The 23,499-nt window shown below is 41.3% G+C and overlaps 1 protein-coding gene across 4 annotated transcripts in view; it reads left to right on the top strand.

Moving 5' to 3' along the window:
* NRP1 (neuropilin 1) overlaps positions 1-20,548 on the top strand; it is a 141,020-nt gene extending 120,472 nt beyond the window's left edge. For 2 of the 4 annotated variants that reach the window (XM_054020933.1, XM_054020930.1), the window contains exons 14-18: positions 3,855-3,992; positions 12,706-12,980; positions 13,475-13,568; positions 15,602-15,658; positions 16,884-20,548. In XM_054020933.1, coding sequence (XP_053876908.1) covers positions 3,855-3,992; positions 12,706-12,980; positions 13,475-13,568; positions 15,602-15,658; positions 16,884-17,176 — 857 coding nt within the window. In that variant the 3' untranslated portion in view covers positions 17,177-20,548. The remainder of the gene's footprint in view (positions 1-3,854; positions 3,993-12,705; positions 12,981-13,474; positions 13,569-15,601; positions 15,659-16,883) is intronic. The other 2 variants (XM_054020932.1, XM_054020931.1) reach the window with 1 other exon arrangement.
* Positions 20,549-23,499: the final 2,951 nt, after the last annotated feature.

Here is a 23,499-nt window from a genome sequence, read left to right as displayed (position 1 = left end):
CAAGCCGGGGAGGGGAGGAGAATTAGAGCGGGGGCGGTGTGCTGGGGGAGGAAGCGGAGCAGAGGTGAGCTGGGGTGGGGAGCTGCCGCTCGGCTCCCCAGGGGGGAGCTGCTACGGGGGGGGGCCTCAAGGGAGGGGGAGGAGCTGCCACGGGTGGGGGGCCTCAGGGCTGGGGGGGGGGGCACAAGGTGGAAGTTTCGCCTAGGGCGTGAAACTTCCTTGCACTGGCCCTGCTCACAGCTGCCAACATAGGGTACCTGGGGGAATGGCTGTAGCTGACCTCTAGTTATTGTATCACCCTCTGGGACTTTGGACAGTGTGATTTAGAGCAGCTCTACACTTGGTGCTCCTCAACCAAATATCTATAGCTAAAATGTCCATTTCTCATTTTATGGGCCCTTTTAACTCCTAATCTCTTTACTGCCCATTCTTGCACTTCCCCAGTAAGTTGTTTTCTAAACACACTGAAATGTCTTGCCTTTCCCTCGCACTGCTGTTCTGTTTTTCTGAAATATGCGTTAGCACCAGGCCAATTTTTGAGAAAACAATAGAGACAGAGCAAGGAATACTTCAAATAACTGCAAGCATATACTGGCCCAAACCCTGATTGCCTAACTCACAAAAAGAGTCTCATTAATTTCAGTGGAACTACTCCTGTGGGTTAGGTGAGCCAGAGGTAGCCCATTGAAATCAGTGGGACTATTTGGGTAAAAGAAGCCCATTTTCACCCCCAATCATGGTTTCTACCACACAAAGCTCAGATGTATAGAAATTGCCATACTGGTTCAGACCGGGTCCATCTAGTCTAGTATTCTGTCTCTGACAATGGCCAACACCAGATATTTCAGAGGAAGTTGCAAGAAACTCCACAATAGGCAGATGTTGGATAATGTACCCTCCATGAAGGTCTCATCTGAATCCCTACTGGTTAGAAATTGACTTAAACCCTGAAGCAGGAGGTTTTGTAGCTCTTCCAGAACTCTTTTTTTGAATTAATTAATTTTCTCTAGACCATTCACGGTGTTAAATACTTTCATCATGTTCCCTGTTACTCGTCTCCTTTCTAAAGTAAACAGTCCCAGTCTTTTCAGTCTCTTTGTACTGTGTGATAGCTTCAGACCGATGTGCTGCGTATATCACAATTTTCCTGTGTTGTAGTTTGTATGTTGTGAGGGATGTCACAAGCTTTGCATGATGCTACCTTTGGGGTTCAATCAAATAAATGTCATTTAACATTTTTCTTCTACTTTTTTAAAGTCCTATTTCATGGATGTGATGTCACCACTATGTGATACAGTTGTCTTTCTCATCATCTTTAGTTGTGAACGGATATTTTTTGCTAACTTAAAAACTTTCACATCATTACAACATGACTCTCTTCCTTCAAAAACTTCCCTTGACTTTGGAGTGTCCCCTTTTAGGCCCTAATCCCTTTAATCGTTACTCAGGGCCCCACTGTCTGTGAGAGTAACCTATGTGGGAAGGCATTTCTTACATGTTCTTTCCTCCAGGCCAGATGCACCCCCTGCTCTGTGGAGAAACTGGGAATTCTGCTCCTTCAAGCTTTGGATCCCCTTGGTCCAAAAAGAGCCTGGGGGAATCCCCTGGAATAGGGAATCCACCCAGTTGCTCCTTGCCTCTCTTCTACAACCCAGCTCCATTATTACTTCATGGATCCTTCAGGAGCTATGGTTCCAAGGGTTCCCCCAACAGAAAATGCCTTCTGTACCTCCCCTACAGGGTGGTTCACAATAAGTAGGGGAAGCTCTGTAATACTGCAGGTACTGCATTGCATTTGCATTGGCTTTCCTTGTGAGATAGAGATAAGAATGAACAGGAGCACAGCTCATGTCCCCGAGTTGATATTGATGGGAGCATGAGGCCCTCTGTTCTTAGTTCTTACCCACACAAAACTCTAATTGAAATTAATAGAAGTTTTTCCTGAATAAGGACTGAGAGACAACTGAATAACGACTTCAGGATTTGGCCCTTTGAGCAGTCACTTTGTTGTGAGTGGGGGGTTATTCCACTGTGAGTTTTCATTACTTCAGATGAGCCCCTCTTCCAAAGGGGACACAGTGTAACAGATTTTGAAACAGTTTTTGGAAACCAGAAATGCAAAGAATTCCACCCTATCTTTTGTAAAATCTATCCATTCAAATTCCAAGTTCCATTGAAAACTGCTTTGTATTAAACCTTTGGGCAGAGTTGAAGAGAAGCTGAAAACAAGATATGATCTCATCCTGACCATAATAAACCCCATAATACCAGACTTCTCTTGTTTTCCACGGAACTTGTGGGCAATGGGCCACATTTGTTTCTTTTCATTTTTGATTTGTCCATTTCAATGCTGCCATCTTGTGGGCCAACTTGCCTGAAAGATGCTGAAACTGTTTGTTACTAAATCTATGTACTGTAATTGCCAGCAGGCCTTTCCTACAGAGTTGTTTGCATTATTATTATAGCCGTGTTTGTCCCAAATCCTTTCATTAGTGTTTCTGACTTGTTGTTTTTCACAACCAAATTTTATTGTATGCTATTCCACAGATCAAAATATTATGGTATGAACAATTAGCAAAAATTGGAACAGCTTCTTCTTTGAGCCACAAGTATTACAACAAAAGTTATCTGATAATGTCTCAAAGAGCAGATGAGTTAATCAGGTCACATAAAATCAGAGTGGACCCAAACATTTATATATTCAAAAATATTTGACTAGCTTTATTTTATTCTTCCATTTCCAAGCCTCTCTGCACTTCCTGGTTCTGCCTGGGACCAGAAGTCCTAAAAACCTCTTCTTATGAGGTTTTCAGACCAGTTTTGTAGCCAGCCTCAGAAGCATAGATAATCCTCTGAATTTTTGATGGATTATCCAAACCAAATCTCCATGTGGTTCACCCATCACTAATTAAGAGACTCTCATTTTGTGGCTTTGGCACAATTTTTCCTTGTGACCCTCAAGCACATTTATATCACTTATATTGTTTGAGTGGAAATGTGGGTGGGCAGAGAATTGTCAGTTATCATGTATATGCGGTTGAAAGAAATTGCTCTTGCATTTTAATGTAAAGCCATTGGCATTACCACACATAGGGCTTAGATGTATCTAAGGCTATTACTACACTACGAGCTAGGAATGTGAGTCCTCTGCTGGTGTCTACATTGAGCTAGAACGAGTATAAATAGCAGTGTAACTGCCATGGGAGTGGCAGTGGAGGCACAGCTGAGCCATGCTGAGTACAGCAGATTTGTACTCACCATGGCTCAGCCATGCCTCTGCTGCCACTACCAGTGCTATCATGTCTACACTGCTATTTATACTCATGCTAGTTCAATGAGGAGAGCAGAGGAATCACACCCCTAGCTTCTAATGTAGACGTAGCCTAAAGAGCCCTGTATTGGAGTGTATGGAAGAGCCATGCTGCAGCTGGATTCCCAGGTGGAATTCTGAAGCAGGAGGTCCACCACCCGATCCTCCACGCTTCACAGAGCCAAATCTGCTTGCTGTTCACTCATCCCAGTCCTTTTGTTGAGACGAATACTGCTACCGCGTGGAGCAGTGGCTTCGCTCCCTAGCCACATTGTGGCTGGCTCTTGTAAATGAGCGAGGTTCCTTGCCACAGTCTGGCCCATAAAACCAGGAGAAAAAAGCTACATATGTTATTGGAAATAATGGGCTATTTTAGCTATTTCCTAGCAATCCTGATCTGTAAGGGCTTCTCAGAATTTCAGGTAGATGTGGTTATTTCCATAGACTAATCAAGATAATTTGTTGTTGTTGTTTAAATAAAATATCTAAGTTATATTGATAAATTGTATCCTTTTTCTTGCCCCACCTTCCTCTGTTCCTGCAGAGTTGCCAGCATATGGTTTCAACTGTGGATTTGGCTGGGGATCTCACAAGACTTTGTGCCACTGGGAACACGACAGCCAAGTGGATTTAAAGTGGTCAGTGCTGACTAGCAAAACTGGGCCTATTCAAGATCATACAGGTAATCATGAGTTTATGATGGAGTCAGCTTTTAGGGGAAGGGGTCATTTGTGTAGTTCCAGAGCATCTTCCGGAGCATGAGACTTTGCTGTATCTACATTCTAAAATATGTCTTTTCAGTCATGGTCTCATGGTCTCCTGAGTGTGCTACTGCCTCCCAAGAGCAGTGTGCTTTTTTGGCAGGAAATCAAGACAATCATCACTCCCAATTTCCCTGGTCGATAACTCCCCTATGGGGCACTAAGACTTCAAATGTCTACAGCAGTACCCTTCCATCCAGTCACTCACCCTGTTACTGCTATTTAACAACCAATATAATAATGAATGGATCCTTATGCATTCTTGTTAATAATGATGGGTATACATCTACCAAGGAGCAATATATAAGATATAATTGTAACTTCCAAGGCTTCTTCAAACACCCATCCACCTCAGATGGTATTCCCCTCTTCATACTTGGTTCTTCCAGAAATAACGTCTCAAGGAACTGATTGGCTGGTCCTGAGGAACCCCTTTCCCAGAAGTGCCTCGCAACTCAGGCTTCAGCATAGCAGGGTAATAGATACACAGATGAGTACCAGAGAGGGGAGGGCATTTCATGACCGCAGATCTTTCGTTTTAGTGTTCTCTTTTTCATACGTGTAGTCTAATTAAATGTGCTAGTGATGAATTCCCCCTTTCCACTTCTGCAGCCCCTTTGCCTAATGAGAATGACAAGGAAATTAGATAAAATTGGACTCCTTAAATTCTGAGACACTTTCAATTGAATCTTGAGACAAGTACAGTAGTTTTAGAAAAAAAACTTAAAATACTTTGACTATAAATGGCACTGTACAAATAAATGGCATCAAATTAACTAAACGCAGTTAGCTGAAATGAAGGCTGTAATGGTGGAAAAATTGATGCAAAGTAAAGTTAAATGGTTCAGTAAGATCTGACATTGAAAGGAGGTTAAAAGCTACGTTAGCCAGAGACTGACAAAATCTAAAAGGCATGCATAAGTAAAGCTCTAATTAAGACAACGAAGACAGAGTTCCTGACCCAGCACTGCAATAATATTCTGGAAATGAGAAATATCTGCACTTTGCTACCAAAGATTATAGAGGCCGAACTTGTCTTCAGTCAAGAGCTGAAGAAATGATATTTCTTAAATGAGATTTTGTTATTCCTACCAAGCTCTGCTATTACAGGGACCTTTTTATTTCCAGTATCTAGCCTTGAGAAGTTTCCAAAGCAGTATCTTAAAGCCACTTTCCCTCCCTCCTATTGCAACACACAAAGATTTCCTAAATTTTCTCTCTGACTCAAAGGTGGTCTCCCCCTGCCTTGCCTGCCACCCACTCAGCAGCAGCTACAAAATGGGTATGTAGGCAGATTATTAGCAAGCAGTGAGGCTGCCAGTGGTTTCCCCAGGAATTGAAATTGGGGAGAGGGGGAGTGTCAGGGCCGATGAGGGGTGAGACTGTGAGGGTGAAGGGTGGGCTGTATGGCACCATAGTAAAAACTGGAAAATGTTTCATGTCCATTTTATTAGATTTAACTCATGTTTTAAAATCATCACACAAATTAAAGTTGGCTATTCAAGCCTTCTATGAAGCACTACATCTACATCCTTCTTGGTTTCTTGTTATAATTTTGCACAACCATGTTAATTAACTTCTTGAATGCAATGCGTTAATCTTTGGTGGCTTCTCGTGTGTCCGATACTTCCATTCCTTCAATTGATATGCTAATTAGTTTATTCACATGATCAGGCAGAAGGCGACTTCTTTCAGAACACAAAATTTTATTCAATGATGAAAAAGAATGCTCAACTGTAGCTGTTGTGACTGGGAGTAGCAAGAGATGAATTCCTACTTCTTTCATCCCAGGAAACCGAACACAAAGATTGGGTCGAGCCACTAGTGATGATAAAAAAGAAGTTGACGTCAAATCTTCATTCATTCGTCATATGATATTCCACTCTGTGTTCAAATTCTCTATTCTGTCCTGATCACATGGCAGCCCCATTGCTGGTAGTGCCTCACTCCACTCAACAGTTGGTGTTTTATAGGACAGGCATCTGTAAAAGCTACGTAGAGGTTGAGTAGAATCTAGAAGTCGCTGTTGTAGATTTTTAAGAATCAAATCTGTGTACTTTTTCAGTTGTCTTAACAAACACTTCTTGTCTTCTTCACTTAAGGATTCAATATAAATGCCTTAATTAGTCAACTTCTGGACTGAAGTCTTTGCTTCTTCCAGTACTTTTTCAATAGCTCTCTGATTGATCCAAATATAGCTTCTGTTGCTGGACAAAGATCTACTACGGTTGTAGCAGATGCCTGGATGGCATTGTTTAATGACCCAAGTGGTTTCAACAGTAGACTTACGAGAGAGAGAATGGCAATAGTCTTCTCTGAATGTAGTAGCAAAAGTAATCCACCAGCCTCACTACTTAGATCCATCCCATCTTGGTAGATACTTTCCAAAGCCAGTAATAACAGCTGGAGCAATTTTAAGACAACAGCCAAGGATCGCTCATGAGAAAGCCAGCAGGTTTTCCCAGGTTGGACTAATTTGAACTTCAGTCCCAGTGTATCTTCTATATTTTCCAAGATATTCAGTCTTTTTGGACTCTTGCTGAAAAAAGAATATAACGAAAACATTAAATGTATAGCTTTTAAAATGTCTTTTGAAGATTCTGCAGCTCTTACTAGTGCTAGTTGTAGTAGATGGCCTCTGAAGTGTGTATAGGAGAGATTAGGGTTACACTTTTCTCTGAGCAAACCTTGTACTCCACCATGTCTTCCAGAGAAGTTTGCAGCTCCATCAAATGCACAAGCAGCCATCTGTTTGGGGTCCAATTGACAAGCATTTAACTCTTCTAAGATGTGGGTTGTCACAGATGCAGCCAATGTGTCTTCTGTAACTTGAACATCTAGAAATGCATCTACTGGCCTACCCCTGACATCAAGATAACGTACACAATAACTTAATACTTGATGCCATTTGCATTGGTGCATTCATCAGCAATGTATGCAAATTTTTTGAATGTGGTGAGAGAGGTCTTCATTTTTTCAACTGTTGAGTCTTTCACTGTTGCACCGCATGCTTCTAGCCAATCAGTTGAGTTTCTTGCAGAAAGATAGTGAGCATTTGCTGGTCTTGTTCGGAACCAATGTTCAACTTTAAGATGAACAAGTGACAATGCACTTAACATTGGCCTCCAGTTTGTAGTGTGTGGTATCTCTTGCTTAAATAGAAGGGTAGGATGCCACAGCCATGTTTGTTTGCATGAACTGTGTTGTGTCTCCAGCATTCTTAACAGCTTCATTAAGTACTTCTAAAATTGGCTTTGAAAGTGGGCTTATAAGGCTTTCTGCATGTTGATGCACTCCAAAGGCCTGGTGTTTTGCAGCCTTTTCACGTAATTTGTCAGCATTGGCTTTGCTGATCGGTTTGACAAACCAAGCTCCTCCACTTTTACCGATTATAGCATTGGCAAGTTTTCCTTCTTCGTAAGCTTTTTTGCAAGAGGTGCACCAGTAGCCATCTTTTGTAACTTTAATAAATGGGAACACTTTGACCGACAAACATCGGGAACTGCCTTTAGGTTTTGGAGACACTGTTTCTTCAGTAGGTAGCTGTATTTATGCTTCAGGATGGTCAGATGTAGAGATACCACTTGAACCTTCAGATGACATGTTGATATATTTTTGGTTCTTGATGTGTTCTTCGCCTTGGTTAGTTTTGGAGGCCTTTGAGTGGAAAAATTGTTTTGCTGTTTTTTAATTTTTTTTAAAAATGTATTTAATTTAAATTGACTTTTGAAAATTAAGCCATCATGGGACAAGAGGGAAGTCCTCTCATGGATCAGTAACTGGTTAAAAGATGGGAAACAAAGGGTAGGAATAAATTATCAGTTTTCAGAATGGAGAGAGATAAATAGTGGTATCCCTGAGGGGTCGGTACTGGGACCATTACTGTTCAACATATTCATAAATGATCTGGAAAAATGGGTGAACAGTGAGGTGGCAAAATTTGCAGATGATACAAAACTATTCAAGATAGTTAAGTCCCAGGCAGACTGTGAAGAGTTACAAAGGGATCTCACAAAACTGGGTGACTGGGCAACAAAATGGACATTGGAAAACAATCTCAATTATACATACAAAATGATGGAGTCTGAATTAGCTGTTACCACGCAAGAAAGAGATCTTGGAGTCATTGTGGATAGTTCTCTGAAAACATCCACACAATGTGCAGCAGCAGTCAAAAAAGCAAACAGAATGTTGGGAATCATGAAGAAAGGGATAGATAATATGACGGAAAATATCATATTACCTCTATATAAATCCATGGTACGCCCACAGCCTGAATACCCACGAAAGCTTATGCCCAAATAAATCTGTTAGTCTTTAAGGTGCCACCAGACTCCTTGTTGTTTTTAACAGAACAAAAGACTATCTATGGAGCCTAATCAGCTCTGTCTTTAAACAGTGGAGAGGGACAGGTCACCACCCTCTCTCTTGATGCCCTCAATCAGCACAGGCTAAGTACAGTTCTACTGCCCTTTACTCATACAATAAGAACAACAACATTTCATTCCCCCCGCCTTTCCCTGCATTCAAGTGATTTGTAACCCAACCCCAGCCAAAATCTATCACTTGGGCAACACAGCTCTGTTTGCTGGATACCGCGGTAGATTAGGTGTGAATGTAAATACAATCTGGTCCTGAAGCCTTTCCCCCCCAGCCCCAGCTCATCACTAGCTGTCAGGGGAGCTCATTTAGACTTTGCTTACAAATCATCATTTGAAATTATTAGGTTGGCCAACATCACCAAAATGAATGCACTGACATTGTCATAAAAAACAACAGCTGTATAAGGAAGCTAGTCTATGTTCATACTTTTCAAATCTATTATACTTTTTCAGATAGACGTATTTTATCATACACTGTATATGCTTTTAAAGTGTGTATTAATGTTTCAATTTCAATTCAAATTTCCAAACAGTCACTAAATTGGCATGTAACTAGTTCACAAAACTGGGGGGGGGGGGGGGGGTGGTAGGGAAATCATTGGTGGCTGCACAGAACTGCAGTGATCAACAAGCTGATCAGTATCTGAAGTCACTAAAGTTAGGCAATTGCTCTTCCAGAGTTCTTTATATATTATGGAAGAGAAATTCTTAACCATTTTGAATCAAATTCTGCTCTCATTTGCACATGTATAAATCTGGAGTAACTCCCCTGAAGTCATGTTTACTTCAACAGCACCCTCCCTGAAGCAATTGCTTTAAGACTGCAAGGCCTGCCTCACATGACTTCAGCATACACATGTGATGTGAGGCCTCCACATGGTTATATTTGGACTGACTTCTTCCCAGCCTAATCAGTCATAGGGTGACCAGATGTCCCGATTTTATAGGGACAGTCCCGATTTTTGGGTCTTTTTCTTATATAGGCTCCTATTACCCCCCACCCCCTGTCCCGATTTTTCACATTTGCTGTCTGGTCACCCTAATCAGTCATCCTAACACTTCAGTCATTTCCCTTCTCCCCCCCCCCCCCCCCCTCTGGATTTCCCAATCACCACCCTGTAGGCATACTTGCACATGTATATGTTGTAGACCAAGGGTCTCAAACACGCGGCCCGCAGGCTGCATGCAGCCCATGGGGCTCTTGTGTGTGGCCCGCCAAGCACCTCGCGCACCCCCCCCGCCCCTATGCCTACCCACAGGATTGCGCCCTGTGGCGTTGCAAGCCCCGCGCCGCTGTCTGAAGCAGCTGGCAGCATGCCCCTTCGGGCTGGGGGAGGGGGGAAGGAGGCAGAGGGCTCTGGCATTGCCTCCTTCCAGGCACTGCACCCCACAGCTCCCATTGGCCGGGAACAGGGAACCGTGGCCTATGGGAGCTTCGTGGGAGAAACCTAGAGGAGCGGCAAGAGCAGCACATGCCCGGAACCCTGAGCCCCCTCCCTCCCCCAGGGGCTGCAGGGACAGGGTTCCAGCTGCTTCCTGGAACGGAGCAGCGCAGGGCCGGGGGCCAGGGCAGGCATGCAGGGAGCCTGCCCTATCCCCGGTGCGCGCTGCTGCCACCCCGGAGCTGCTCTAGGTAAGTGGCACCGGGCTGGAGCCTGCACCCTGCACCCCAACTCCCTGCCCTGAGCCCCCTGCCACATCCCACACCCCTCCTGCACCCCAATCCCCTGTCCTGAGCCCCCTGTCACATCCCACACCCCTCCTGCACCCCAACCCCCTGCCCTGAGCCCCCTGCCACATCCCACACCCCAACTCCCTGCCCTGAGCCCCCGCCACATCCCACACCCCAACCCCTTGCCCTGAGCCCTCTGCCACATCCCACACTCCTCCTGCACCCCAACTCCCTGCCCTGAGCCTCCTGCCGCATCCCGCACACCTCCTGCACTCCCTGCCCTGAGCCACCTGCCGCACCCCTCACCCTCTTGCACCCCACCCACCGACGCCCAGCCTTGAGCCCCCTGCCGCACCCTGCACACCACCTGCACCTCAACTCCCTGCCGCACCATGCACCCTTTCTGCACCCCCTGCGGGCAGCATTGGGGTGGGGACTTCGGGAAAAGGGTTGGATTGGGGCAGGGAAGGGGTGGGAAGAGGTGGGGTGGGGTGGGGCCTAATGGAAGGGGTGGAGTGGGGGCGGGGCCCGAGGCAGCGAGGGGGGTGTCAGTGATGCGGCCCTCGGTTCAATGCACTAGTCCTCATGTGGCCCTTGTGGTCATTTGAGTTTGAGACCCCTGTTGTAGACTGAACAGAATGGAGGGCTGGGAGGAACATTCAGGCACAGAAACCTTTGTTTGAGAAGCTGAACAGAAGGAATCACATAATTTTCTTTTGGTTCATCCTGGCTCCTGTGCAGAGCTCTTCCAAATCTTGATCTATCCTGCATTCCCTTTGGACAGGGTATCTGACTGAACAGTGATTAGTCTAATAAAGCAGAAACACCCCCTTGTCACATTAGAGAGGCCAGTTCTCTCCCCTCTACTGCCTTTAGCCCTGGCTCCCACTGCTCTCTTCTTTCTTCCGGGTTTAGCTTTTACTGTCTCCTCCCTCACATACTTCCCAGAGTGGCACGGCTGGTCAGCCCCCATTGATCCAGTTTGGAACACATTACAGCACCCCAACAAAACACTCCAATGAACATTGTTCAAAGGTTCTTTAGGGTATTAATATCACTACACTGTACAGAAATAAACACCAATACTGAAAATATAGCCTTGTTCTTCCAAAGCCTTATGTTACATACAACCTTTGCTTTTTTCTTTACTTTTGTTTAAACACTGGATATGTGCATGGACAGATATTACCTAATGCAGAATTCAGGTGTTATATGCCTTTATTGTTCCTTTTCTCCCTCCTACATTCAAAATGACTTGGTACTAATGAGAGTAAAATGCCATTTGCATCTCTTCATATGCAGAACTACATCTGCAATCACAATGCATTGTTACCTGATCGTATGTCCTGCCATCTGAGATGTTTGTAGAAATCTATTTTAGAGGTTTAAGGATTATGGACCAGATCCTTGGTTGGTGTAAATGGACATAGCTCCAATGACTTCCATAGAGATTTTCTGATTTACACCAGCAAAAGGTCTTGTCTTATAACTGTACTGGATATGAACTATAAACTAATCTTTGTTGGATGGAAATTAAAAAATATAATCCTTTGTTGGATGGACATTACAAGAAAGATATGGGTATAATTTTGTTACCCAAACTGAACAAAATTTCCACATTCTTCTCACTTAAAGTCATTAAGGCTGCCCTATCCCCGGTGCGCGCTGCTGCCACCCCGGAGCAGCTCTAGGTAAGTGGCACCGGGCTGGAGCCCGCACCCTGCACCCCAACTCCCTGCCCTGAGCCCCCTGCCAAGGATTCCTAAAGGAGCCTAGGGGAGTTAGGCACCCAAATCCCAGCACACTTCACTTGCACTCTTTGGAAATCCCAGCACATTCTTGATATTTTGGGAGAGTGTCTCACACAAATATATTGAACCAAAATTCATCCCTGAAATCAATCGAGTAATTCCAGAAATTAATTTGTCCAGACATTATTTATTGTGGTTCAGCTTTACATTGAAATCACTTCTGCAGCAATGTTTGTATTTCAGTTCCTGATGTCTAACCATGGCTATTCAAAATGGTTTTATATGTCTATGTTCTTCCTGAACATAGTCCTTCCTAAAGACAGTCCTTCCTAAAAAAATAAACACTGCACAATTTAAAAACAGAGTTAAAATAGTCCTTCACACAATAATTGTAGGGCAAGCCAAGGTGTATTTATATGTAGACGGGTGCACCATGGAGGTCTCTTGTCAGTAAGCATACACTGAAAAACAGAACACTTATTGTTGTAATGAACATGTTTGAGTCTTCCTTTCTTGGGCAATTATGAATGACCTCTGCATGCCTTAGCAGTGAACATCAACCATGGTGCTACAGTTCAGTTCACTATTAGACTTATACATGATCATGGTGAATTACAAAAAGTCATTAGCTGTGATTTACAACAAAAGAAGTTATTGTTAATGTATGTATTTTTTTAAATTCCCAAGGTAAATACTCCAGCTAGCTTAACAGTGTGACTCTTGACAGATAAATCTGGAAGAGGACAGAGTGATTTGGAATAATTTGGTTTGTTAGACTAACAAAAAATGAAACTTGGTCACTGTTTCTAATACACTATTATTGTGACAGCAGGAGATGGCAATTTCATTTACTCACAAGCTGACGAAAACCAGAAAGGCAAGGTTGCACGGCTGCTAAGCCCTGTGATTTACTCTCAGAATTCTGCCCACTGCATGACTTTCTGGTATCATATGTCTGGGCCCCATGTTGGCACCTTGAAGATCAAACTGAGATACCAGAAGCCAGATGAATATGATCAGGTTCTGTGGATATTGAGTGGACATCAGGGGAACTGCTGGAAAGAAGGACGTGTCCTTCTTCACAAGTCTGTGAAACATTATCAGGTAAGATCGGTTGGATTTGTTCTGGGGCAACAGAGTCAAGGTCTGAGAGATTGTTCTGGCTATATTTCATATGAGATAGTAGAAAATGTCAAGGAACAATTTTTGTAAACACTATTGTAGCTGCATGTGGGATGTCATTGCCCTGACAATAACAACAGTGGCATATTTCATGGGATTCTAGATGACAGTAATACAAGCAATTTGTTGCAGAAGGCTAGATGAACTGCTTTACAAATCATTTGTCACCTTTTGTAAAGTTTTCAGCCTCACTACATTTATTGTTCTCAATTTAAAAGTCTTTAGAAAAGATGTGAAATTACATAATGCAATATTGGTATGCAAGAAATATTGACCAAAACCAAGTAAAGTATATGCACATGTGACATCATGTGAATTTAAGCCGGATGCTTTTTAAAAGAACTGTTTAAGAAATCCTGAACACAGTTATTGGGTATTACCACTAAAGCCAATGTGAAATTGTCTAATTTTGCCAGGTGGTTGTTGAGGGAGAAATTGGAAAAGGACATGGAGGAATTGCTGTAGATGACATTAATATTGACAACCACATAGCACAAGAGGATTGCCGAAGTAAGTATGACTAGCAAGAAATCACAAAAGTCTCATCCAGAACACTATTCATCCTGCTCTAATCCTAATAGCTGTTGTTTTGCTAAGAAAGAGTTATGTCATGCAATTGGTTTATTTAATGATTATAGTGACACTCTGAACAAGGTCATGATGTCGCCTACTGCATCAGTCTTTACTCAGCCAAAACTCCCAGTTAAGTCAAGGACTGCATGGCACCATCTTGAATGAATTAATTCTGAAATACCAACCCCTAACTGAGGATAGCATTCCAAGATGAGGCAACAATATAATCACAGAAGACAGAAATTAAAAGGTCTTTTAGATCATCATGTTGCTAATCTTTTAAGGTTCCCTTTGTATAATTTCTTTGTTCTAATTGATGTTCAGAATTCCAACCAATTTAGTATAATCAGTGAACATGAACATGCGACTTACACCCTCTTCTAGATCATCAGTGGCTATATTGTATCAGACTGATCCTCACAGTGATCCTAGCCCAGCCCCACTAATCACCTTCCCCAAAGTTTAATGCATTTATCATTACCGTTTATTTACAGTATTTTAGTCAGTTTTCAAAATACACACTAAATGTTCCTATCTCTGCCAATATGAATTAATATTTCTGATAAGATTTTGCAAAGCACTGTATCACATGCTTTAAGAAAACCCAGATAGATCACATCTGTCAAATCTGTAATTCAGCATTGGTTGTGACCTGATTTCCCTAACGACCACCTTCTAGAGGTGTGGAACACTTGAGTGATGTAAGAACATGGCACATTCAGCCTCTCAGTGGAAAAGATGGATATTTAGATCTGGGAGCATCTGGACAGTTCAGACCTTTAATTCCTGATCAGTCTCTAGTTACTCCATTCACTAATAACTCTATGGGTAGAGCATACTGCAGTTACTTTGGCAGCAATCCCAGCTGTACACCAAGTGCAAAGTCCTGCCCCCACGCTGATGTCTTTTAAGAGCCTTATGTAATGATGCTGCCATGGGGGATGAGGAATAGAACCCAAGACCGTCAGTCCCAGTTTCTGTCATTTGAGCTAACATCATAACCTACAGTAAGCTCCTATCCTCTGTGTCCACTAGCAGGGGACAAAACTTAGCCAGCATGTTACACATACATGCAGGAGCGCCACCAGCTTTTTTGCCGCCCTAGGCGGCAGAAGGTCCCGCCCCCGAAATATTGCCGACGACCGGGGCGGCCAAAGATCTGGCCCCCGTGGTCACCGCCCCCCAAATGTTAGTGCCCTAGGTGACTGCCTAGGTCGCCTAATGGGTTGTGCCGGCCCTGTATACATGCAGTAAATTCATTGTGTCTTCACTGCAGGAGGATGGGGCAGGATTTGAGGAAACTATACACTCCCTACATAGTGTGGAATGCAGCTGTGTGGGGCACCCTGCATGCTGTCATGCACTGGTTGTTTAGGACAAGCCAGTTCCTCCAGCAACCTCCCCCATGTTAAGCAGGACATTAAGACCATAAGCCAAGTGACAGAGCATCTCCTGTCCCACACTGTTGGTTCTGTTGGGGAGGATAACTCCCTAGTTACACCCCACCCCCAGTTCAGTTACTCAGGCTGGATGCTGGTCAAGGGATTTGGAACTTTGAGTTCAAATCAAGAGCCCAATCCTGTAACCCTTACTTACACAAGTAGTCCCACTGCAGTCAGTGGAACTACTTTTGTGATTATTACTTCTCTGATTAAGGGTTGCAGGATTGGACACCAAAATTGTAAATACAATGAATGAGATGCTAATTTCTCATACTGATTTCTCTTTCCCAGACATGGAAAACCCCTGCTGCTAACTCTAAAACTGTGCCAAGATTGGGCGGAGGGGAGTTTTTAAACCTTTCTTTTTTCTCCGTTAATTTTCAAAGCCCCATAGTAATGAACAGCTCTGTCAAGCTGACATAATGATGCTCTGACACAGAAAAATCTGCAATACCATTATTGCCAGCATGATAGTCAATCAGTGTTTGTAACCCTAATAATCAATGTCATTTCTCTTTGCTTCATTAGAATCAACTGATGTGGAGAATGAAATAGATGAAGTAGACCCAGAAATTAATCAAACAGGTAAAAATGGTCTTGTTGTTAAAATGGAATAAATTAAAAGGCGCATTTTCATGTGAATTTTAGTATTTATTATCATCCCATTTCACTAGATAAAATTAAATAATCATATACAGTATTGAATATTTATGATTTATCTGTATATGCCATTTATATTTTGCACAATATAAAATATATCTAATATAGTTAAAGAGATTTTAAATAGGTATAAATAATAAGCGTCCATCAGATTGTAAAGAATAGTAGCATAAAGCTACTCATTCTAAAGCTCATCATATAATGCAAGCCTGGTTAGAATTTTCTTGTCTATAAGTGATCTCCAGCGCTGAAGGAAATAGTATAATTTATGTTCATGCCATACATGGGTAATTAGGCTCAAAACTCTCCTGGCTAATAATTTCTCTCAGTGCAGTGAAAATGTAACTTTATGACCAATCTACCAAAGCAGTGCAGTTTTCTCCAGCAGTAATAATGACAGTTCTAAATACATTGATCTCTCAACATATTCATTAAAGGTATCATAATTGTCACATTAACCTGATAAAAGAATAGCCCCAATATGCTCATAGCTTGCAGTCAAAGAGCTAATCCTGCTTCCACTGAATTCAATAGAAATGTTACTATTGACTGAATGGAAGCAAGATTAACCTAGAGATCCCTTTCAGTTTTTACTGTAAAGCTAGCAGGTTTTATAGACTCATCATATCTCTGTAATAAATCCAGATAGAGATGGGGGAAGTCATTGTGCCATCAACTGAATATTTTACATAAGGTGTCAGAACAAGTTCATGTGTAAAGTGCTTTTTCCCCTGTACCTGTCTCAGGGCCTGATTCTGATCTCTGGAAGCCAAAGTAGTCACATTTTATAAAATGACAGAATACTGACAAAGGTGAACACTGTCTTCTTGAAACTGGATACCAGTGATTCCCACTGCCTCACTCAAATTCTGAGGCAGAAGAATAATACCCTAAATGAGCCACAGCAAACTCAGAGAGAAGAGTCCAACTTGAAATAGTACCTGGGCCATATTGTAGTTTTTACCTATAAATTATCTTCCCAAAGAAATTGGGTTTTCAAACTATGCATCGATTTTTGTTAAAGCCTAGACATTCTTCCTCCAAACCTCACCTCCATTCCCAAAGAAACTAGTGCATTCTTAGTCTAAGTTGCATATACTCATTCTTATACTCAGTCCTGTGAATGCTGCAATTATTTATTCCATTTCAGGGTTTACTCCTCAGAATCATGAGAATGAAGACCACTACAATGATAATATCGCAAGGAAGCAAGGCAATGTGCTGAAGACCCTAGACCCCATTCTTATTACTATTATAGCCATGAGTGCACTCGGGGTGCTTTTAGGAGCCATCTGTGGAGTCGTCCTGTATTGTGCCTGTTGGCACAATGGAATGTCAGACAGGAACTTATCTGCACTGGAGAATTACAATTTTGAACTTGTGGATGGTGTAAAATTGAAAAAAGATAAACTAAACACACAGAATTCTTATTCGGAAGCATGAAAGTAAAAAGCAACTAAAGAAGTTTCAAGAGAATTGGAATGGAAGGACATAACGTGATTGTGCTGGGGAACTGTCGATCTTCTTTTACTGTATAGGCTGAAAAGTGCGTTGATAACGCTGAGCCAAGCTTTTCTCAGGAGCTTCAATGAGTGTAACTGATAAACATGGACAACAATCTGTGTTAACAATCTGAATCATGTACAGTCTGCTTTTCCTGTTGGTTTTATTTGGAATAATCAAATGCTGGTGTTGAGACCAAGTATGATTGACTTATAGTTCATTTTGTCTTTCTTTTTCTCCTTCTCTCTTGTTTTTCTTTTATGGATAGTTTTATTTTTATTGTGCAAAATCCGAGATGCTGTCACAAAGTGTATTCAGTGGGGTCCTTTTGATGGACATGCTGTCTGTAGCTCAGTGCCCAGAAAATATTGGAGTAACGGCAATGTAGTGGACTCCTGCACCTGTATTTTGTGTATAATTGCTCGTGTTGTGCGTAGGCAAAGAAGGGTTAGGGTGTTTTTGAAGAGTACTGTAGCATCAGTACTGATTTAGTGTGTCAGCTCTGTTTACGAAGCAATACGGTCAAATTTTATTGATGTTTTTCAGTGTTGTACTAAACTTCGTGCTTGTGAATTCCATACAAGAATATGTGCCATCATCAGACACAACTGGCAACCGAGTGTACTGCCTAGAATCTAAACAAAAAGTCCTTGGCACTGACTAGTGTATGTCCTCTCAAGTGCCTTTTTGTTTGTACTGCTTCTCATTAAGTACAGCTCTGTTTCCCTGCAGTTAAAGCCCTTGTCTTTAATCATATTCTGGTGGCTCACTGACTAAAAAGAAAGTATATTTTAGTGTAAGAAAGTAGCCTCAGAAAGGCAAAGGCTAATCATATTTGACAACTTAGCTTGATTGTTCTGCTTTCTGTATTTCAATTTCATGTCTCTTGACCCTTTTGTATAAAGCTGCAATATTCCCTTTTATTGTTCTTTCATATAGAATGTATTTTCAAATGTAAACTCTCTCTTTCTCTCTCTCTTTCTCTCTGAGTAGATTGCATAAGCATTTGCCATTGCAAAGGAAAGAAAATTGCAGCTTTAACTTGCTGGTAATGGCAAAGGATTTTACTAGACTTTGTGTTAAAAAAAATAAGGGAAAATTCGTAATCCTCCAAAGTCGAACTTTGGGTTTCTTGTTAACAGCATAAAGTGACAGTATCTTTTTTCCTTAGTCATGAAACATGTATTTTACCCAATCCAAGATGCCTATTAATAGATAGTTACAGATGGGAAAATTATTAAGAATTTCCTTATTGAAAGATTGCCTCCAAAACAAGAAACATTCCCCTCTCCTGGTTCTATTCTCCCCTTGAAGTGTGTATGTATTCATGCTAATCAGAGTTACTCATGGGTACTGGGGGCAGAATAAGATCCCACACTGTACACAGAACATGAAAATTTAGGCCAGATTATATCAAATGGTGTCCAGGTCTTTTGGCTGTTGGCTACAAGTGAGTTAGCAGCACTCTTTATAGGGCATACTGCTTCTTTGTTCCCCCAGCTTTTTGGATAGATACAGCTGGTTGAATAATGTAAACAAATATTCACAAATAATGTGTTTGATGATTGAGGTGACAAATTTGTCAAATAAATTGTTCAGCAAATAATACTCAGCCACTTATGCAGCTGGTCCAACAAGGTAAGAAGAAATTAGTTACAGAGGGCAACATTGTCACTGCCCTTTGGTATCCAGGTAGGGGGGTAAGGGTGTGTGAGAACCATCCCCATAGCCCTTTCATGGCCTGGCTGATCACCATTGCAGATTAAAGTATGAAAATGGCCTCTTGCACAAGCAAGTGTGTGGGGAGTGGGGCAAGAGGGGTGGAAATGGGCAGAACATTGATACCACATGCCCCTAATATACCAACCAGTGGATTTATTTCAACAGAAAGGTGTTGGGGGAAGTGAGTCCCAGTAAAGCACTGCAGTAATTTGCTTCTTCCTTGAAGCAAAGTGGAACCAGGGAAAGAATTGTGATTTTTAGGATGCCTAGTTCTTTCCCAGGGCTGCTTCCATAGGACAGCTATGCAGCATCTCTATGCAGGGCTAGGACTAAGTACGGTCTCAAACTAGCTCTGAATAATTTAAGTGATAAATGTAATCAATATTCATCAGATAAGTGGTTCCAGGTATATTATTCAACCAGTCCTAATGATAGACCAGAAAGACTTACAGAAAATCCATGAGCATCCTTGTAACAGGGCAGTGGGGATGAGAAAGTGTAAGTATTTTACAATAAGACAAAATAGAAAAAAAACCTATTAGTTGCTAATACTATGAACTCCTTCAGGAACATAAGAAAAAGATAGAAAGCCTTCAAAAGGTAGAGATTTAGGGTAACATCCTGACCTTATTCAAATCACTGGCAAAACTCCCATTGATTCCAATGGGGCCAGGATTTTTATCCATCATGTTCAATTCATACAGTAATCTAACCATATTGGTATCAAGGCAGCTAGTTAATTATCCCAAAGAAGATTGTTTTTCAAAATTGTTTTCACTGCACTTGTATCACAGTAGTGCAATTTAATTGCATTAGGGTCTGTTCTTCCTTAGATAAGAAAATGTACATTCCATTAACCTACATGTATGTATCGCCTTACGGAAAAAATCCAAATTTGGGGGCCTGATCCAAAGTCTTTCCAGTACTTTCAATGGATTTTGGATCAACTCCTGGTCTTGGTGTAATCTGAAGTGAAAAACTTGTTAAGAAACAAAAAATAATACATCTCCCTTGGGTATCTGGCCCTTATTATCAAAATAAGAATATAGCACTGATGATCTGATTTCTCTGAAGGTGATGGAATGAAAGTTGCCCTTCAATAAAGGAAAAATGATACTGCAACTTTACATTGAAAAAGTATCTTGCACTGATAAATATATTTAAAAAATTATATGTTTATAAAGTTATTAATTTGTAAAGGCAGTGTTACAAAATGTTCAGTTTATATTGTTTTAGATTGTTTCATAATTTTAAAGTGTAAAATAACATATTTTTTTCTTTATTGAAAAACTATAAAAATCTTCTGTAGTAAAATGGTTTCATTTTACTGGTATATTATTCCTTCATGTTTTGTACCATCATAAAATTTTGTGCACATTTTTTTTACAGAAATTTTTATTTTCTATGACAATATGACACTTGTAAATTGTTGTTTCAAATGAACAGTGAAGCCTTAACTTTAAATGACATTTGTATTCTCAGTCACTAAGTAGCATAAAAACCACATAGAACTGAACTGTAACTTAAAATTTCCAAACTATGACTACTACATTCCAAAGAAACAGTTGAATTAAACATTTTCATAAAATATCCCATATCTGATGCCTTTTATTATGCCTAGATGAATTGTTTTTAAAATAGCTTGTCTTTTTACTATCTTGTAACAAGCACAATATATTAATAGAGTCTCATTTGCTAGAAGAGAATATCACTGCTTAGAATAAAAGGATGATTGCTAGACTCAATCTGCATTAACTGAAATTGAACTCATAAGAGCCCCAAGGCTGCCACCATTATTCACAAGAATGAAATTCACACCTTTGCAGAAATTCAGCAAAGGGATAATGCACCACTTAAGGTCTATGGCCTTGATCCTGCAGCCTGATTTGCACAGGTGGATCCAAACACCCAGTGCAGAATTCTTTTGAAATCAACGGGCCTACCCAAGTACAGTGTTCTACTCATGCAGCTCAGACTGCAGGATCAAGGTCTAGGGGATTATTCATCTAAATGCAGATTACTTATATGAGTAAATGTTGCAAGAGCAGGCTCTCAGGGCCCAATCCTGCAATCACTGTGGTACTGAACTTCCACTGATTTCAGTGCAAATTTTGAGTACAAATTGCCTACAGGAATAGCAATATTGTCAAGTAGTTTGGGCCCAGACCTTGCATAAATTGCAAGTTGTATATTTTATTAGCTATGCCCTTCACATTATATTTACCCACGTTTCTTTTTAATATTGATCCATGTCAATTTTAAACTTTCTAAAAGCCCTATTAAGTTGCATACATAAACAAGTTCATGGTCTTCAATTGTTTATATACATTTTTCTTTATCTACTTTACCACCATAGGTGGGAAACATCACAGAAATTATGACTCACAATGCTGATGATTACAGTGATTGATCAGGAAGCACTGATCAGGATGGATGTTGTGACTTGCTGTATAAAATGTGAGATGCTGCTATGGAGATATACCCATGCATGGTATTGCTTTCTGCCCAGGCCTGGAGTTGCTCACAAGAACTATTTGGAAAAGCAGGTTTCAGAATAATCAGCAAACCCAGATTCCTTATCATTCATTTTATTTCACTGTTGCGGATGGAGATGAGGTGGTGTGAAGAATACAGCTACAGAATTAGTCCACCTGTAGGGAAGTGGAGAAACAGTTTTGAGTTCAAGTTAAAAGAAATCTGTCTTTCCTTCATTTACTGGAAATGAATTAGCCTAGAATCTAATGGATCGTTAACACTAGCCCTTCAGTCTTGTATTCAGCATACATATGGGTTGGATTGACCTAATACATTGTGGGGCAACATGTTTTGTTAGCCCAATCAGTCTTTGCAGAATTTAGGCTTTCATTTAAAAAAATAATTTCTAATCCTTTTGGGTGCAAAGAAAACCTTCTAAGCAATAGACAGATAGAAACAATAGAGGTGTTAGCTGCAGCCATTCACTGATAGAAGCCCAATGGTGACAATCTAAATGTCAGCACTGGTAACTTTGTCCGTGCTCATAACCGTAGCAGCAAGATTCAGTGATTCTGGGAGCTTGAGCAGACTTTGGGATTCGGGGGTGGAGATGGGAATAGAGTACCAGTGCATTTTTCCTCCAACACAGCCAGTGTCCAGCAATTTCACCATGCAATTCCCATTGCTAAGGAAAGCAATACACAGCTAAACTCCTGCACATCTTGGAAAATACAAAGATCAAAATCAAAGGAATTCATGCACTTTCACATAAACACAAAAATCCCACTTTGTTCCTTCTTTTTATTTTCTCAAAACTCCTAATCATCGTTGTCAAGGCTGATTCCCCACTCTGGCACTTTGAGTGCAGAACGTGGGGGCCCACAAGGATTAGGATTCTAAAAATTAATACTGGCCACTCCAGGCTTGTATTAAACTCCCAAGGTTACAGCTTTTCTCTGACCTTGGATGCGTAGATGCTGCCACCACCCAAATGCAAAAACCCCTTTGAGAACCCAGGACGGTGCACTTGAGAATTCCTTCCTGTGAGGAACCCTCAAGCCCTTTCACCCGGGGAAGAGCTGAGAAAGAAAACAAAGGAAATCAGCTGTTGCCACCAGCTAACTAAACAACAAGTGCACAAACCTCTTACGACATAAAATCCAATCCTGTTCTTAAAAAAGGTAAATTTTATTTAAAACAAAAAGAAAATACATTTGAAAACTCAGGCTATTGCTAGATTTAAAAAACTCACTTACAAAAACCTAACCATGTCTTCTTAGACATTTCCTGATCTACTTACATATCTGGGGGTTTCAAGTGAGTAGTTTCTAGGTATGATTCAGATGATTTTTCATACCTGGTTCCAGCATAGTTCCAGCCCTGTCTCTGCTTCACACCGAGAACAACAGACAGACAGACAAAGGGGAAGTTTTTTCCCAATTTTAAGAAGTTCTAGCATTCCTATTGGCTCTTTTGGTCAGGTGCCCACTCCCTTCCTTTTACCTATTCAGGGAGACTTTTTAACCCTTTACAGGTAAAGCAAGTAAAGAATAACTACTAAGAGGGATTTTATAGCTAATTGGCTGACTGGGTCCATAAAAGGGAGCTCCTCCCCTTCCTCCCCCATTCATTTATCACAATTGTATAATCTCATCTACACGCTAATGGAAACTCACCACCCTGTGCAGATGGTCAGCAAAAGGCTTGTGCAACACTTGCTGCACATTACCTAGCAAAGAGCATTTAAATGGTGAACATGTTCATTACTAGCTAAGAATCATGGCTCTGTGGACGAGAGAGGGACACAAGATTTCAAATATGGACAACGGAATTCCGCATTTTCTACCATATGAAGGAGTTAGTGCAAGAATGAATGGCTGCTGTGTCCTTTACTTGGTATTCAGCAAACCTCTACATGGTAACAATGTGCAATGCAAGTGGGGCAGCCCCATCTAGGGCACAGGTGACAGTTGGATTCATGAGATAATGTAGGGGCACAGTCTCAGAACTGTAACTCATCCATAGGAGGATTCTGCATGATAGTAAGCTTTATTTTCATGCTGCTA

This window comes from Malaclemys terrapin, chromosome 2 (genome assembly GCF_027887155.1).
Source record: "Malaclemys terrapin pileata isolate rMalTer1 chromosome 2, rMalTer1.hap1, whole genome shotgun sequence".
In the NCBI taxonomy this organism is placed as follows: domain Eukaryota; kingdom Metazoa; phylum Chordata; order Testudines; family Emydidae; genus Malaclemys; species Malaclemys terrapin.
Note: the sequence above shows the minus strand (reverse complement) of the source record. Positions and strands in the feature narration are given on the sequence as shown.